Source organism: Hirundo rustica, chromosome 5, assembly GCF_015227805.2.
Source record: "Hirundo rustica isolate bHirRus1 chromosome 5, bHirRus1.pri.v3, whole genome shotgun sequence".
Lineage (NCBI taxonomy): Eukaryota > Metazoa > Chordata > Aves > Passeriformes > Hirundinidae > Hirundo > Hirundo rustica.
This window is the reverse complement of record NC_053454.1, coordinates 8,582,095-8,599,529: the sequence shown is the minus strand read 5'-3', so window position 1 is coordinate 8,599,529 and position 17,435 is coordinate 8,582,095. Positions and strand designations below refer to the sequence as shown.

The following is a 17,435-nucleotide window of genomic DNA, read 5'->3' as shown; positions in this document are numbered from 1 at the left end:
TCCTTGGGGGAGGCAGCCATGGATCACCACCATGCTGACCCCAGCTCATGGGTGGGGAAAGGAACCTCCACCAGGCTCTGCCCACTGCTGAGCTGGGAATTCCTGGGATTCCCAGGAATTTCCCAGGGCTCCTGGGAAAGGAGCCCTGCACTAGCCCCTTTGAGTCTTTTCTGAGAATGAAAGCCATCATTAACACATTAATCATTAAAAGAAAACTAAGCAAATGAGGCTACAGAATAAAAGTGTACAAGTTTTGAAAGCGGAGCATGATTTTTTTTTCAAGAGTTTTATTTGTGAGTAGAACTTAATGATACAAGAAAGAAAGAAAAATACAGGACTTTATTTTGCCCCAAAGTGTGTAACCATACCATACATGACTACATTTCATATTGTAATACAAAGAACTAAAAGAACAAACTACAAAATTAGAAATTAAGAGTCATTGCATAAGTGGTCAGGATAAACGGAGGGACTTCAGTAAAGAACTGAAACGTACAGCAATTAGTCATTTAGTTACGACCCTGCAATAAAACACAATTTAGCAAAATAAGTGTTGTTTGCTTCCTAGTGTACAAGGACATACAATGTTAGAGCAGAAGCTGAAAGCCATTCGTGCCATGCAGTCCTGCCTGAGCGCTGCTGTCTGGGGGCTTGGGCCCAGTGCCCACCTGCTCTGTCCCACACCGGCCCCGGCACCTTTGCCACGGACCCAGCGGCCACCTGGAAACGTCCGTTCTCACTTGAACACTGACAGCTCAATTCTGTCTGGCCACTCTGTTCTCACTTGAACACTGACAGCTCAATTCCACTTCCAGTTGTTCCCCTTCGCTGCCCAAAACCAGCCCGAGGCATCGGCCCCTCGCAGCCCAACACAGGCCTGGCTCTGCCCGCCCAGAGCCGCCTCCTGCTCCACCCGCCGGCCCTCCGTGCTTTCTGCTGCATGAATGTAAGGCATTAGTTCTCTGCTGTTTTATCAATTGCAACATTTAATATTGTCCTAAAAGGTTACATCCACATTCTGTTGTGTTACAGACGCTTACTGTGAGTCAGTGTGTTGCCCTTGCCCCCGTGGGCTGTTGGGGTTTGCTGCTGTTAAACCCGAAATGCAAATTCTAGAAACCAGAACCGGTCACTGCCCCGCTGGCCCTGAGCCAGGGAACGGCACCCGCTTTCCAGAGAATTCCGCAAGCTTGACCTACCTGATCTTAAACTACTTTTCTAATTAGTGATAGACAGAAGCATGGCAATAACTGGGAAATAGTGAACTCAGTGGTGAGAGTGATTTGCCATGCTGCACGTTAAACGAACATTTATAGCGAACGGTGAAAATACACCTTTAAGGTTACACGGGATTTCTGTACTCCACTGCTGGCAACAACAACAAAAAGATTTAAAGAAGTGCCAGCTTTTGTAAGTGAAAATATAATTACTATAAAACAAGGTGAGCTACTCAGTGTAATGCATTTACATTTTTATCGGTGGGAAGGAACAAACACAAAAGGCTGCACGTGGGGTTTGCGCACAGCAAGGTTGCGTGTGCAACAAAGGGATTTTTAAGAGAATGAAAAAACCTGTGCTAAGGCCCAAAATACACCTGCCCATGCTCCACAACACCAGCTGAAAAACTTCTGAAATACTTCAGTTACTTTTTAACCTTTTCTAACAGCCCAATCACCACATGACTCAGCCAGGCAAGAGCAAAGACAGATTTCCCTTAAACTGTAATTCACTAGAAAGAAAAAAAAAACAGGCCAAGATTGGGCTCTTTGAACACACAACATGAGAGGAACACACCATGGACATTTCAGTCCTAGACATCAAAGACTGATTTCACCAGCCAGTTATAAAATAAAACAAAGTGAAAAACACTTTCATTTTGTAACAACAGTGAGAAGGGAGAAAGAGAGGAAGCAATGGAGAGCCTCAAAGCCTGGCCAAACCACAACCTGTACTCAAGAAGCTTGCAGAAGTTTACATGTCAGTTCAAGAATTCACCCCCCTTGAGAACACCACTGCAAAAGCATCCTCTCTAAAAGTCAAAATTTAAGAAATTTACTTGTGACTTGGGACAGAATATTGGAAAGAACAATTCTTGTGGTAAGCAATGGGTCTTTTATTTTTAAATTGTGAATTTTTTATATTCTTTAGCAAAGCAGTGCAGGCTTTAAATTAAAAATAGGGAATCAATGCCTTCCACACGGAAGCCATTTACATTTGATTACTAACTAGGGATCAGTTCTGTGGCAGCTGCTGAACACACAGGATTAGCACCTTTTTGGACACGAGTTTCTGGTTATAACCCTAAACAATCAAGCCATAACTTGAGGGGCTGGTTGGATTAATTGTGGCATTCATTTACATAGTAAGACAAAACACTCAGTACGATCTGGTACATTCTAGTGGTTAATGGATTTTAAAATATGACAGTGTTTCTGCAGTGGGTTGGCCTTTAGGAGTCACTCTTCTTTTTGCTCTTCTTCAGGAAGGAAGGAGTGCGAAACTTCTTTTTCTTTTTCGATGGGGACTTCCCTGGAGATTCATCACTACCTGCATCAGCTGCTGTCCCCTCCTCAGCTGTTGGTGTTGCTGGCTCTTCAGTGGGTTGGGACTGGGGCTCCTTATTTTCCACTGCAGGTGGCTCTGTTTGGCTTTTGGGCACATCTTGATCACATCTCCCTTCCTCCTTTCCTAAGGGAGGGAAGCCGAGTGCTTCCGAAGGCTCATCGGGGGTGAGATCTGGGAGGGTTTGCTTGAAGGTTGCAGCATCACTGTCATCTCTGTAGGTCTGGTCCGGCCGTGTCTCTGGTGGACGGACAGACAGTGACAGTCAGTTTACAAAAGTGTCCCTGGAGCAGGGGCAAGCGAAGCAAGTGGATGGTGAGTGCGCTCTATAAGAAACTAATATATTTACTTTGCATGAAAGCCTTTGTAATAGGGCTGTTCCCCAGCTTTGGGCACAGAAGAAATAAGATATTCCAAAGTTCTGTTTGTTCTTAAGCTTCTTCACACAGAACAGATAAAGCTGAATTGCATCAGCAAGAAAGTAACCGTTCGGACATCACTCCTGTTTGCAGGCAACACAATATTTTAGGGCAAACAAAGCAGGAATTAAACCTACAGTTTTCATTGGCATTAAGTAGAGTGTTTTTCAATTCCATACCTTTATTCTTATTTCTTTTGGAGAGATAAAACTAATTGCTGATTTGCAGTGATCCCGTACATTCAAATCCATTAATTTCTAAATTGGTGGCTTGCCAATTTACAATCCCAATGAAGGGATATTCATAATATTCTTCCACGAGATCCAACTGATGTTCCTTCAAAGTATAATTTCCTATCACAAAGGCTTCACTTATTTCTCGCAAGATATGAGTACATATTATGGATTCCTATAAGTAAAATCCATGTAGTTTATCAAACTAAATGAGCTCAGCAGGTTATGCAATACAGCTTGTTTTGTTTCTTGTACGTGATGCCAACAGCCAAACTCACCCTGTCAAAGGGAGCACCAGGAGTCCAGCGGTAGCTGTATGTCCAAGGGGGAACTGAACCGCTCCTCCCTCAAGTGCAACACTGTCCCCACTCACCGCTGCGCTTTAGGGAAGTTCTGTTTAAGGCTCCTCTTTGTGCATGGGTTCAACAAGGAGCATTCGTGCAGTTCCCCTGCAACGCTCTCCGCGCCGCAGCCGAGCAGCGTCCCGTCAGCCGTGCCACAGCTATCCCCACTTACGTAAGGAGGAATTTAGAGCAAAATCCAGGCCATGCTCATTGTGAGGCATAAATGAAAGGCAACTATTTTTGCCTCCTTTCAAGATCTTGTTTGTTTCAATTTGAAAAGACTGAAGGTTTTCACACGAATTTACAGAAAATACTCGATATTTTCACTTTTTTCCTATAAAAATGACAGTGTTCTTTTTACTTCTGTCAGATGGGATTAATAATTCTCTGATATATTTTAGATGGCTCTGTTTTTTGAATACCTACTAGGAAACAAACACGTTTTGCCTAGAGCACCACGAACTTCTAATAGGTTAAATAAACACCACACGCTAGTATCCAGTGCCAAACACTCGGAATGCACAAGTTAGCGGTTTAAAAGTTATAATGCAGGCAGGATTTAAATCAGAGCAAGAAAGAGAAAGCAGTTATGTACAGTACAAGCTGCCTCCTGAAGCTGTAGTTTAGCCTGTCTATGTAGGGCAGACACAAATTCATAGGAAACACCAGTTACAGCTCTTCACTAACACCACCCTGGTTTTGGATTTGACTTTTCAGGAATTAACTGAAAACATTGCTGAGCTCTTCTCCCTGGGATCCAGTGACAGGACATGTGGGAATGGCTCAAAGCTGCACCAGGGGAGGTTCAGACTGGACTTTGGGAAGCAGTTTTTTACTGAGAGGGTGGTCAGACACTGGGACAGGCTTCCCACTTAGTGAGAGCTGGTCAAGGCCCCAGGCCTGTCAGTGTTCAAGAGACTTCAGAACAATCAGCTTTAACTTTTGGTCAGCCCTGAATTGGGCCAGGCAGTTGGACTAGATGGTCACTGCAGGTCCCTTCCAAGTAAAAAATATTATATTCTATGCATTAGTTGGCCCAGTTTTTAGAACAGGCACCATATTGGACTGTCAGGGTTGTTTTTTTGTTTTGTTTGGGGGTTGTTTGTTTGTTTGGGGTTTTTTAAGGGTTAAAAAATAGTTGCATTCAATCAGTATTTGCCAGCTGGCCTGAGCATTGAATAAATATAAATGGTTTATAACTCATTAACCCAGGACTGCCATCCTTCCCAGTTTGTCAAGTTCCCATCATCCTTAATAAATAGATTAAGGCGATGCTGGAATCAAGCAAACATTTGTTGATCTCATTTGCTAAGGGCAATATTTCACCAGAATTCAGAAGGTTTACAAATTCCACATTCAATTAAGCCAGCACACAATATGTAAACGCCCTGCTACTCTACTGGATGGATTTTAGTAACATAACTAGAAAGATTTAAGAACAAATTTCTTGCTGCAAAACTTATTTACTATTTAAAAACTCAGCAGCACCTCAACATTTTAAAAGGTTTTTTAAATAATCATGTTTACATCCACGCTCTCCCTTTATATATATATACGTATATACTGTGGCTTAAGAGTTTAAAGCATAATATCAATACTGGTGTGTGTTTACAATTCACGTTATTTATGAAAATAAAGGTTTATGGGGGGTTGGGGTTTTTTTTAACACAAAGATGTGGACAAACATACAAACTAGGCTATAACTGAGTTAAAAAACACTTGACTGATTTCAGCTACACTTAAATAGAAAGAATATGATGAATCAAAGTTGGGAAGAGGTTGTATACAGAGAACATTGGCGTTCAACAGAACCTCCCCCAGCCAAAGTCATCATGGCATGAACTTACAGTTGCTCTCTAAAATAAGCTTTGTATGTTTGTCCTGGAAAACTTATACAGCTAGAAGAGTTTGTCGAACACAATTTCCTGTTTAAAAGAACTTTCAGATTTTAGAACTTTATCAGTAACATCACAGGTGTCTACAATATAGCTTGATTTTCACACCTATGACAAACACTCTGACTTTTTGGATAAAACAGGACATACAAACACCCTTATTCCTTTAAAGTATAATCTGAAGGAACCCTGCAGAGCTAGCCAGAACAGCTGTAGAAGTTGCTGCCACCAAGTACTTGCTGTTATTCCTTGGCTGGAATTTGCATTCCCTACAGTTAACACAAAACATAGGAGCAGTCCCATATCCATTTCCATGCAGAAGTCTGCTGGGTAAATTTAAATCCATGTCAGTGGATTTTGCTCTGGAATAGATTAGGAACTCTTCTGTTTTGTTACCAGGCCCAAGTTGTGGGGGCAGCAGCAAACTGTTGGGGCAGAAACTCCCAGGGCTGTTTCAGCTATATCTGCCAAGCAACTTCAGACTATTCCTTTTTATATTGAGGAATCGGACACACAGATATGGAAACACGGAAGGTGACTTTGACAGTCTCTCTCAAAGGGGGAGTGCGCTTTAACATGAGATCTGCAATTGTCTACAATTACATGGAATTGAGAACTAAAGAAATCAACATCTCAACTGAAAAAGCCTGCTTTTTAAAAAAAGCAAAACCAAAAAAAACACCTTAGTAAACAAAGATGCAAGAGTGAAGCAAAGCACAAAAGCAGGTCAGAGTATGGAATGATACTTACTATGGTAACAGGTATTCTTTAGCATATCCATCTCCTGTTTGTAACGCAGCCACAAGAAGAAAAAAGCACAAGTAGAGAATCTATGCATTCATCACAGCCATTGTGTTATGTTAGAAGAATGGTTGCAACCATTCTTGTAGAAAACAGAATGAGATGAAGTAGTGAATGGCAGACTAACAGACAAGTGATATATCCAATGTACAAGGTAAAGGAAACAAGACAATAATTCAATAATTGGATTACACCTGATCAAGAATGTAATTTTATCTTTTTTTAAGGGAATTATCAACTTCAGCAGCTCTGCTCTCATTTTAGTTAAAACTATGACGTAAGGCGAGCAAATAATCAAATTTAGATTCAAATTGAGTAAGAAAAATATTTACGGAGGTGTAATCCAAGTACAATAATGTTTAAGAAATGTGCAATCAGTGAAGAAGATTTACCAAAGCATTAGATATGTGTCTGGTTCACCATCAGACACTATTTTATTTAGTAGGAGCAATTATCTCGCAGAAAATGTACAAAAAGGTAAATCAGTTGAGAAACACCAAGAGATGACAAGGCAATTCCGAAGAGATGGAAATTTGTCTTTCTATTAATGCACACTTCTTTATTATTGTAAACAAAACTGCTGTTAGACTCACAGCTCGGTGGAGTATCTGCGGGTAGTAGGACAATGTAACACGAGAAGTCATTTACAGTTATCAGCTCTATTCACTGAGCCCCGTGCGTGCATCAGTCCCTGAGGATGCGCTCAGCGGCTCGCCCGGCCCGCGGCAGCACAACCTACCTTCCTCTACTTTAACGGGCGTGCTGGGAGGAGTGCGGGCTGAGCTGGGCTCAGGGGGGCTTCGCTCTTTCTGTGGCCTGCCATCTTCTGAAGGCTCTGCAGGTGTAGGCAAAGGGAAATGATAAAGGCAAATGAAACCTCTCAGCACGTAAGTAAACAAGCGTCCTTCTGCTCCATGCATGAAAGATACCAATACATTTTTCTGAATCAAAATTCTGCCAGGATATTAAAATAATACCAAAACAAGCAAAAGAAAATTAAGCGATAGTTTGATACTAACAAAGCTGTTCAAGTTGCTGTTGTGCTCTGCGGCTCTTTTTTTTTCTTCAGGAGGGCATAAATAATGAAATAATTTATGAATTGGTTTATGCTGCTGTTACAATGAAAACTTGTGAGGAAAAACCTCAAGGAAGATATAAACAAATACGGAGGAGGGGATATGTTACCAGGCCTAAACAAGATAACACTCTTTTGCTTGCTTTGTATTGTTGAAATTCAGAGTAAACAAAATTGCATCCCGAAAGAAAAGAAGACTGCACAGATAATCAGAAAAACATGCAGTAATTATATGATTCCAAACAGATTTCACAGTGGTTTGAGTATTTGCTATTAGTAAGGAGGATCCCCCCTTGCTTCCAGCTTTAAATAGCCCTAGATCCAAAGGAAAATGTTAATAAAGTAAAACACATATTGGGAACAACACTAAAGCATTGTTCCATCCAGTTCACCTATACAATTAATGTGAAATCAGTCCCACAGATGAGAGTCAACTGACAGAATCTCCACGTGGTGTAGATAAAGAGGTTGTTCCTTGGATTGCAAGCACAGCTGTACCATGTTAGTAATACCTGAGGCCTCAGCCAAAAGGTCAGGATCGGACCTTAATGCTTTGATCACTGCAGTATGAAATTCCTTATGGGAGGACTTCTGCCCATCTGGCTCTTCTCCATTTAGATGTGGGATGATTTGCTGCTTGGTCTGACAAGAAACCCATGCAGCAGCAAACTGAATGTTATCTAAAGACTTGGACAGTGATGATACGTCACGATCCTGTAAAGTCTTCGTATCTGTTCCTTGAAAGGTGTTTGATCTGCCTTTCAAATCCAGAGATTTTTTATCTGATGTGCTTTGCTCACTGATGGTCTGATTTCTAAGCACTGCACTCTGTTCCCCAGCTGGTGTCTGTCTCAGTAACAGAGTCTCTCCATATTTTGATACCTTATCTAAGAAGGATGTGGCATTGTTACTGAGAGAATAAAGGTATGCAGTTAAACAGGCATGACAGCACAGCATCCCACCCCACTACCCAGTACACAAACCAAACACAATCATTCCTACATTGTGGTCCCAAAGAGCAGCTGCAGGGAACACACGCTGCAAAACAAACAGCACTCCTGGTTCCTGCATCACTCCAATTCAAAATCTCACAACAGATGAGCATTGGAAGTATCATCCTTTAAAATTACACAAAAATAAAGCAGAGGAACCACTTCAGAGGCAGCAACAGCCTCTTCACAACATAAATCTGCCATCATTCTAGGATAATTGAAAAATTTTGGTACAAGTCCCCAAGATGTCCTATTTCCAAGCAACAATCAGTATTATTCTGTATCTTCTCTGTTCAATGCATTTCTCAAATCCACAAATTTCAATGACGTAGAGAGCTATAAAGCACCACCATTACCTTACTTTAGACAAGGCTCTAGGGCCAAGGGAGACAAAGCAGAACAAAACCAATACTGAAACACTTTTTTGACTGAAGTTTCAAACCTTCAGCTTCCTACCAGCAGGATTAACTGGCCCTACTGCCCAGTTTGTCTGTAAGGACAATTTTAGAGTGAGATCTATGCATTTTACAGAACACACTTAAAACTCTTAGATTGCACATTTTATTTCTAATATACTTTTCAAATTTCTAATTCACACTGAAAAAACTGAAACATATAAAAGTTGGGTAATTTATCCATGGCCTTTGCTGGTAACCCACCTTCCAATTACTAAGAAACTTACTGATACTACATTCTATTGTAGAAAAAACCCAGAGAAACCAACCTTCTGGTCCCTTCTGCTTTCTTTCTACTTCTTTGCGATATTCTTCCAGTTCTCGATCAGTGAGTTTATTGAAGGGATTTGGTCCTGTTGTGCTCACTATGACTTTTGGTTGATATTCTTTCTCAATTATTGCCTTTGATGCAGTCACCAGTTCTCCCTGGCAAAAGAAAACGAAGATACATCTGCAATCAAGCAGTAACTTGCAGAACCTTTAGAGCTATAGAGGCTGCAAAGCAACCAAAAACAAAACAAAAATATAACCTGGAAAATGCTTTTTCCTCTTTTTGAGTAAAAAAAAAAGAAAAAAAATCTGTTACAGATTTTTTTTTTTTTTTAATTTGATTCACAGGAGGTTAATATAAAAGAGAAAACAGGTCTCCACCAGGGAATATTCACCATTAAGCAGTAAATCAAACAGCAGCCAAACAGTCTAGCTGAATTATATTTGAAGTCACAAAAGTATCTCGAGTTTTTCTCACCACAAAAGAAACATGACACCAGGCCTACCTGCATGGCAGTCTGGGCTCAGAATACTCTTAAAGGGTAAGAACTCAGCTCATGGCTATTTTTGTTCCTGTTTTGTTTTGGTTTTTTATTATTATTATTTTGCTTTGGGATTTTTGTTTTGCTTTGTATTTTTTTAATAATAGAAAAGCCATTTCTACCAGCTACTACATTACACCTAACAGATGTTATAGTAAAAAGCCATCTTGTATATGTTATGTATACACCAGATTAACAGCTTATTATTAGACATTTAAAGCAATTAAGGTTAACTGTAATCTGACACAAGTTAGCATATTTACATCTATAACATTTGTCATATAAGCTGGATAAAAAGTTATACAAATAAAAAATATAACGAGTAATTCTAAGTACAGTAAGTTCCAGTGGACAAAAGCAGCTGCATCAGAGATTCTCTAATGCTAAAGTTTTAAGTTTTTCTTCTCTAATCTTATAGTAAAGGCTACAGCCACTGGATTTTCATTGTCCCAGGTACAGAAAATGCTTGCCTGGAGATAGCTGCTCTATCTCTCAAATGACTTGTCTAAGCATTTTGTCTTTTTCATTGGATATACAGAACTCTGACACTAGTTTGTTAACAGCTGATGCGTGACTCGTGCCCCATGTCACAGTGACACCCAAACTGTCTTCATTATCAAAAAGAGGTATTTGAACTCCATTACCCAATAGGTATGGGCTACTGATTGACCCAGGTCATCTCCATATTCCAATGCTGTCTGCACCAATATTTAGAAGAAAGCATTAGAAAGCACGGTGCAAAGACATGCAGTGCCTGAAGAGAGACAAATATTCCATCCCCTGTCCACACTTCATGGACAAGCACACAATGGCCACTGTAAAACTGATGATGCAAGGAGGCAGAAGGCTGTTTTGGATGGCAAGAGCTGCTTTGGACAAGCTGTCAGCATCGAAGACGAGACAGACAAGAATGTCTGGATGGAAGGAGGACAAGAACAGCTCTGAAAGCCTGAGGAGAGATCTCCAGAAATCTGGTCTAGAGCAATCCAGGGAAGTAAGATGGTTATTAAAATCTATGCTGCTCTTCAGGAAGCCAGCAGTACCAAAGAACAAAGAGCAAAACAATAAATCTCCACTGCAAGACCCTGAAAGGAACTGCAGGAGAGAAATATCTCTAAAACTTTACAGATCACTTCCATTCCTCCACTAAATAAGAGGAAATTTCATTTTATATGCAGAATGTCATTAGAATGTCAAAGCCTTTTCTCAACTATATCCATGAAGCATTGATTTGATAGCAACATCTTTTCTCAGAATATAATGCATAAAAGGGTCAGAGAAACATCAAGCTTTGTACAAATCCCAACTGTTTTGTAGAAAATTCAAAACATCCCTAAAACTACAGGTCTCAGCTTTTAATGATTGCAGAAAACTGATGCCCATGGAATTTTTTTACTTCCTTTTCTGTCTTTGCCTACACTTCAAACTAAGTCCATAATTTTAACTGAAACTCAGCATAAGTAGCAGGACCTCGTAAAGCACTGATCTCAGGCAGAGTTTCTAGAGTTTTCTGGGAACAAGAGAGGAACAAGACACACAGTACCCATTAGTATCCCTGGAATTTCTAAGAATCTTTGAATGTTTGCAAGTTAAATCCAGAACCACTGGATATAACAACTTCTAATGAAACGTTACTCAATGCCTGTTGACTTTATGGTGACAAACAGCAAGGCAGGCATTTTGCAGATGCCTGGTGCACTGGCATGACATGTTCTCCTACTCAGGAGTACCTTTGTTAAATACTGGGAATGAAAGCAACAAATCAAGCTTATCACATTACTAGATTAAAAAAAAATTAAACCCTCATAAAAAACACCTACAATCAATGCAAAGAGTATTTGTATTTGCTGAGTAGCTTTGACCCACGAGAAGCAGCATTGAAAAGATCAGAGGCAACAATGCTGGATCATAAAAGCAAAAAAATTATACAAGAGATCAGAAAGGAAAATTTTTGATCAGCTGAAAGCTGATTCCAGATTAACACATCCAGTTTTATTCAGTATCAATAATATGGAAGCAGTTCAAAAGCCACCAATGAAAATGATACTGGGTGGAGGGACTGAGTCTATGTGGGAAATAAATTATAGTAGAATGTTAATAAGTAATGCAATATGGTTCCTCTAAACCAGTATGATTATTCTAAACCATGATTACTTCTAAATCAAGAAGCAGATATGTTTTATTTCACAGAACAGGTCACAAAACAGCCTCCTAAGAATTCAAATAAAAATATACAATGCAAAATGAGACAGAAAGAAAAGAAGTATAACGGCCTAAAAAGATAGTACAGGACATATTTCCAATTGTTAAATGTGACACCAAAATATACAAGACTTTGCAGAGCCATCAACCTGACCATTCCATCCAGAGATTCCTAAGAACATACAGAAAAACTGAACAAGAAAATTGGCCTGGAGTTACTTCCAGTATTAAAGAGCCTGTAGAGAGGGAATAAATCCCCACAGACTCACACTCGGTTTCAACATAAGATGACATAAAAAAAATTAATATTCTAGTGATCTCATCAGGACTATGCTGCTCCCAGTATTACTTTGATGGTGATTCCAAAAGTATTTAGATGATTATTTGAAATTTGATCACATGTGAATGCACTCAAATATCAACAGCACTTCCTCCACTGTAGGAAACACTGGCTGGATTATATTGATGAAGAGAATGCATTTTCACTCTGTAAGGGCATACACTCCCACAGACACAAAGACAAAGTCATATAGCTAATGTTAAGCAATAAACTTTCATATTAAACATGGACCTCATACTTTCTACATGAAAATTTCAGATAATTAAGTAATTTCGTAACTTCTACACCAGAACTGTCTTTTAGAGAAAAAAATCAAAACTGACCATTATTGAACAGGCAAGCACTTCACCTTGTTCTCAGGGATAGATATGACCAAAACTGGCACTTTATATACTCCAATTCTTCCTTCAATCAGACAGGAGGTTCATAATAATGGTCTAAGTTAACAACTGCTCCTAACACAATCTGACATTAATGCAGCGCCTTTCTCCAAAACACCAAGATTCCTGAGGTACTGCTCATGTAGAAATCACCACTCAAACCCAGTGCCACCTCTGGGGAAGCACTGAGAGGGCCTGCACAAAGCCACAGAATTTCCATTCTAAAGGAAGAGACACAAAATGGGTGAATCCCCTTCTGTTTAAAATTACTGAAAATTCATGTGAATTTGTTTTCTTATGAGACTGCAGAGTGGTTGTTGGTAAGAATAACCAACATTCCCTGTCAATCAGCCAAGACTGCAGCAGAAGCTTGGTTAACCAAGTCTGAACAGGAATAAAATTATATGATGCACAAGGAGGTTGTGTTGCAACATGGCCAGGACTTCTCAGAACACGGATAAAGCAAGCGACAAGGCAGGATGGAGAATTCACTGCTGCAGCCATAGGCAGAGGAGCTCAAAGCAATACATGCATACTGTACACAAGGAGGCATATTCTCATCCAAAATAGTGTGCATTAGTATTTGATATAAATCTCAATGTTAACTGAAAACATAATATATCGTAAGCGTTACTGCAATTACATGAAACTTGTTACATAAACTGTCATTGAGTGTCAAAGAATTTGTCAACTGAGAACTTGTAATCGTCTGGTAGCTATAAGTCCCCAAGTCCTTGATGTACAGGATTCTTCAGTTTCATTGAAATTTTCAGGTGATGTTTGTGTGGGCACTTTAAGATTGCTTACACTTCCTTTGTTCCACAACACACAATTGTTTCATAGCAGAATCTTTCAAGGAAATTTCTCTGGTGGTTTTCTTTTGTTGTTGTTATTTTTGGGTCCATTGGATTTTCTGGTTTGGGTGACATTTTTTTACAAGGAGGTTGTTTGGTTTGGGGTTTGTTTGTTTGCTTTGTTTCTTTTTCTTGGGTTGTTATTTTTTTTCCCCAAACAGGAAATTATTAAGCAATCAGGTCAAAATCCATATTAAAATTATAAAGATTATTAAGTAGGCCATTTCTATTTCATAATTACTCCTGTAATTTACATCGTGATCTAATTTTACACACTATTTCAGGCAGAAAGCTTTTTCATGACACCACAAAAAAAATTGAAATAAATAACTCAGACATCTAAACCCCAACAGGATACTACTAGACAAAATCACATAATCAGTAGACCATTTGTTGGTTCTCTGCCATCTTTGAAAATGCATGTAAACTATCTGACTACTTTTATAGAAAAGCTGTGTCATTGTTTGAACATAACACTTGAACTATATCACCATTAAAAAGACACCTGTGTTGTGATAATTCTCGTAAATTTTTCACTTTGAAGGTATTATTAAGTGGAAAATAAAAGCCATGCACTGCCTGGAAGAATTTGGCTTTATTTTATTTTTTTTTTTGTCCTAAATGCAGGAATGGTATTTTATTCTTTTTCCTTTCAGAATATGGACAAAACTAACTGCAATGTGAAAAACAAGACTATCGTATTCTCAGTATGATCCAAATATCTACAACACCAACTGGCTCATTACACTTTAGATAAACCACATGCTTTCCAACAGTGCCATAATTCAGAGTATTCTGTTTGGGTTTTTTTTCATGCAAAAGCTATTCTGATAGTGAGGTGTTTAGGCTTGACCTAAACCCAAGATTTAAGAATCTTCTATGTAAACCACTGGAGCAGAGAAGGCACTGATGCTTATTCACACACTGTGCTTCCACAGTAGATGTGCTCTAAGAAACGTTATTTGCAGCGTGCAGATGCTCCATTCAGTCAGCCCCAAGGACTGTCCACCCCAACACGCTCCCAGCTCTTGAACTTATTCTGTATTTAACAATTATTATGTAAGCACAGACAGGACTACAAATGTGAAAGCCAATCGATTTTGGTGTGGGGACATTACTTAGCAGCTCTTGTAGCTAACTGCAGGAAGTTTTAAGGAAGCCAGGCGTCAGCACTCTGGGATCAAGAGTTGATGGGGTTTGTCACATAACACACAGAGTATCCTCAGAATTACACTGATGAAATTAGGCCAAGATTAAGCTAATTCTAAACTGATCTCAAATTAGAATAATTCGACACTAACAGCATGCATAAAGAAACCCTCTATATGCAGGACCTGATCAGAACCTTAACACCAAAAGTGTTTCCTCACCAGCTTCCACAGACAAAGATCAAATCCTTAAGATACTCTTAACAGAGTAAAATAACTGTTTGCATCATCGCATGTACATAATTTGAAGATTCATCTATTTTCATTTTTAAAAATTTTCTATCCATATAATTTCCAACAGAGGAAAAAGGTCAGGGTAAGGAGAGGTTAAATGAAGGGTGAACAACAGTATTTAGAGCAGTATGACAGGGCAGTACCTTTCTAACAGACAGAGATTTAGCGGGGCTAAAGGCCTGCTCTGTGAGATCGAGCCCTTCAATAGATTCCGTACAGTCTGAGAGGGGAGCATCCTGCAACAGTAAATTGAGTAAACAGAGCAAACCGAGCCCGGGCTTTACAACATCAACCAAAAGCACTGTGATGCTTGCTAAAGACATGCAAAGAAACAGTAACTGGTAGATGAAATTGCATATGACAATGAATTGACATGCACACAATATGACACCCAACATGAATAATGCCGTGGTCATGATAAGACTTGCCAATCTTTAAAAAAGTATATCAGAAAATACTTATCTGGGGCAGTTGAAAGCACTTGGATACAAAAAGCTTTATTCAGCTATACAGTATAACTGTACAGCTCCAATTCTTACTTTACTTGAAGCTATGATTTATAGTCTTTTGTATATCCAGTTACACTTCTTTTAAGTTTCATTGATGTAATAGCTTTTTTCCCAAACTGCTCTTCAAATAAAATATTATGAAGCATGACATCCCGTATTTAACACGAAACACTACTGCCCCACAGTGAGCCTGGTGTGCCCAGTATTAAACCTCCAAGATACATAAACTCAGAAATCAAAAAAAAAAGCTGTCACAAAGCCCAACTAGTTTTGAACAAGAATCTAACCCATATAAATAAGGCTTCTGAATTTCATGCATTACATTCAGCAAAAAAATCAAGAAGCATCCTCCACAGACATGCGTGGGCTACATGGCTGAAGCCTCTAAATTTCTGACCCTGAGCACTCTTGCAAAGACAACGGTGTTACCTCTAAGACTTACCTTATAAACAGTTACTCTCTGCCAATTAAAGAATAATTTCATAGTGATATATTAGGCAAACGCAGAGGATATTGTAGATCAAGCTAATAGTTTTAGGAATTTAATACTCTCACCTGTACAAGGCTCCTGTCCACAACTACCCCAGAAAGAACCTGTGACTGAGGGCCTGCCGTTTTAATGTCTTGCAAATTCTGCTCTCGGATCTGTAACGGAAAGCAGCAGAATGAACAACAATCACGCGAACAACAGAGAAAAACTGATCACATTTTTGTGTTTGAAAAAGGAGTGAGTGAACCTGCCAACAGGCAACAACCAGCGCTGACTGCTATGGCCACAGGGCTGTCAAATGAAGCTGAGCATATAAACACTGCTTGAATATAAATGTTCAGGTTCCTGGCTGTTTCCTCACCTTTCTCAGAATTTAGTCTTTAAGTACCACAGAAGGTGTTATCCTTTGCTTTTAGTACTAGGTCATGGTAAAACAGGTAACAGACAACTCCAGGTTGTGTAAAATGAGAAGAAATAGAAATATTACCTCTGTGCTTTTCTGTCTATTGTACCTGACCAGTCAGTTGCAGGTTTCTATCATTAGCCAATAGTTACTGATGGCACCACAATATCTTCTTACACAACTTACTGTAAAACACTGCATCACTTGACATTTTTGCATCTAGTCAGGTTCATAACCTCAAAAGGACATATAAATAACTTCTTTACAGATAAACTGACACTGTAGTTCTCAAAAACATCCTTGTATTGCTCCCAGTTCTTTCAATACAGAAGATGGGAACAGAAACCAGATCTTTAAACCTAAGTATTATCTACTTAAATTAAATATCCTTCAGTAGTAAAGAATTCATAACAACTGACTCAAAATTTATTTCTAAAATATTCTGGTTCTTGTTCCAAGATAAATGAAGAAAGGCATGCATCTTAAAAGACATCTACATTACAACTAAAAAGGACATTCAATTTATAAAAAATATATGCATACAAATACACAAACAAGAAGTATTAATAATACTTGGTATCTCAGAAAGTGCAAGGATCCCCCATCTTTTTCACTTGTTTCTAATTTACTACCCTTCTCATCATTGAGAAAGTATAAAATTTTAAGACTTACTCTCTTGGGCATGTCATTCAAACTTCTAATAAAGCCATTTTTGTGTTTGAAACACAAAGAAACTACTTGGAAATTTCATCTTAATTCTCTTTTCAGGTGGTTATTATTTTACAGTGCGAAGCTTATATTCTGTCAGCCATATACAAATTATTTTAGATTCCTGCTCACATCCCTGCACCCAGCCTTTTTTTCCCAGAATTTTAACTGCCATGTGTTAAAGGTATCCAACAAGTTAAATATTAACAAGATACCAGGTCATATTTTACACAGTAAAAGAAATAAAGTAAAAAGAACTCAAATCCATCCAGTGCTTTCCTGTTGGTAGATTAAACAAGAAGATCTGAAATTCAAACCCAGGAAAATTAACTGCAAGCTCATTTCAAAAAGATTAACTTGCAGTTCCAAAGACAATAATATGCTGCAACAATCACAGTGTATTTTAATACAGTACACTGAAATATGGGGAGAGATCTACAGACTGCTTTGTCTAGGCCACAAAATTTCAACTGGTACTACCAAAACAGGAAAACAGGTCACGAGTATAAAACTATGATC

The 17,435-nt window shown here is 39.0% G+C and overlaps 1 protein-coding gene across 18 annotated transcripts in view; it reads right to left on the bottom strand.

The window, feature by feature from the left end:
* Positions 1-320: 320 nt before the first annotated feature.
* ADD1 (adducin 1) overlaps positions 321-17,435 on the bottom strand; it is a 61,237-nt gene continuing 44,122 nt past the window's right edge. For 5 of the 18 annotated variants that reach the window (XM_040063763.2, XM_040063764.2, XM_040063766.2 and 2 more), the window contains exons 12-17: positions 15,871-15,960; positions 15,758-15,775; positions 14,950-15,042; positions 9,046-9,202; positions 6,994-7,089; positions 321-2,802 (exon numbers count right to left, since the gene is read on the bottom strand). In XM_040063763.2, coding sequence (XP_039919697.1) covers positions 2,450-2,802; positions 6,994-7,089; positions 9,046-9,202; positions 14,950-15,042; positions 15,758-15,775; positions 15,871-15,960 — 807 coding nt within the window. In that variant the 3' untranslated portion in view covers positions 321-2,449. Of the gene's footprint in view, positions 2,803-6,202; positions 6,238-6,993; positions 7,090-9,045; positions 9,203-14,949; positions 15,043-15,757; positions 15,776-15,870; positions 15,961-17,435 lie in introns of those variants that run through there. The other 13 variants (XM_040063778.1, XM_040063783.2, XM_040063779.2 and 10 more) reach the window with 6 other exon arrangements.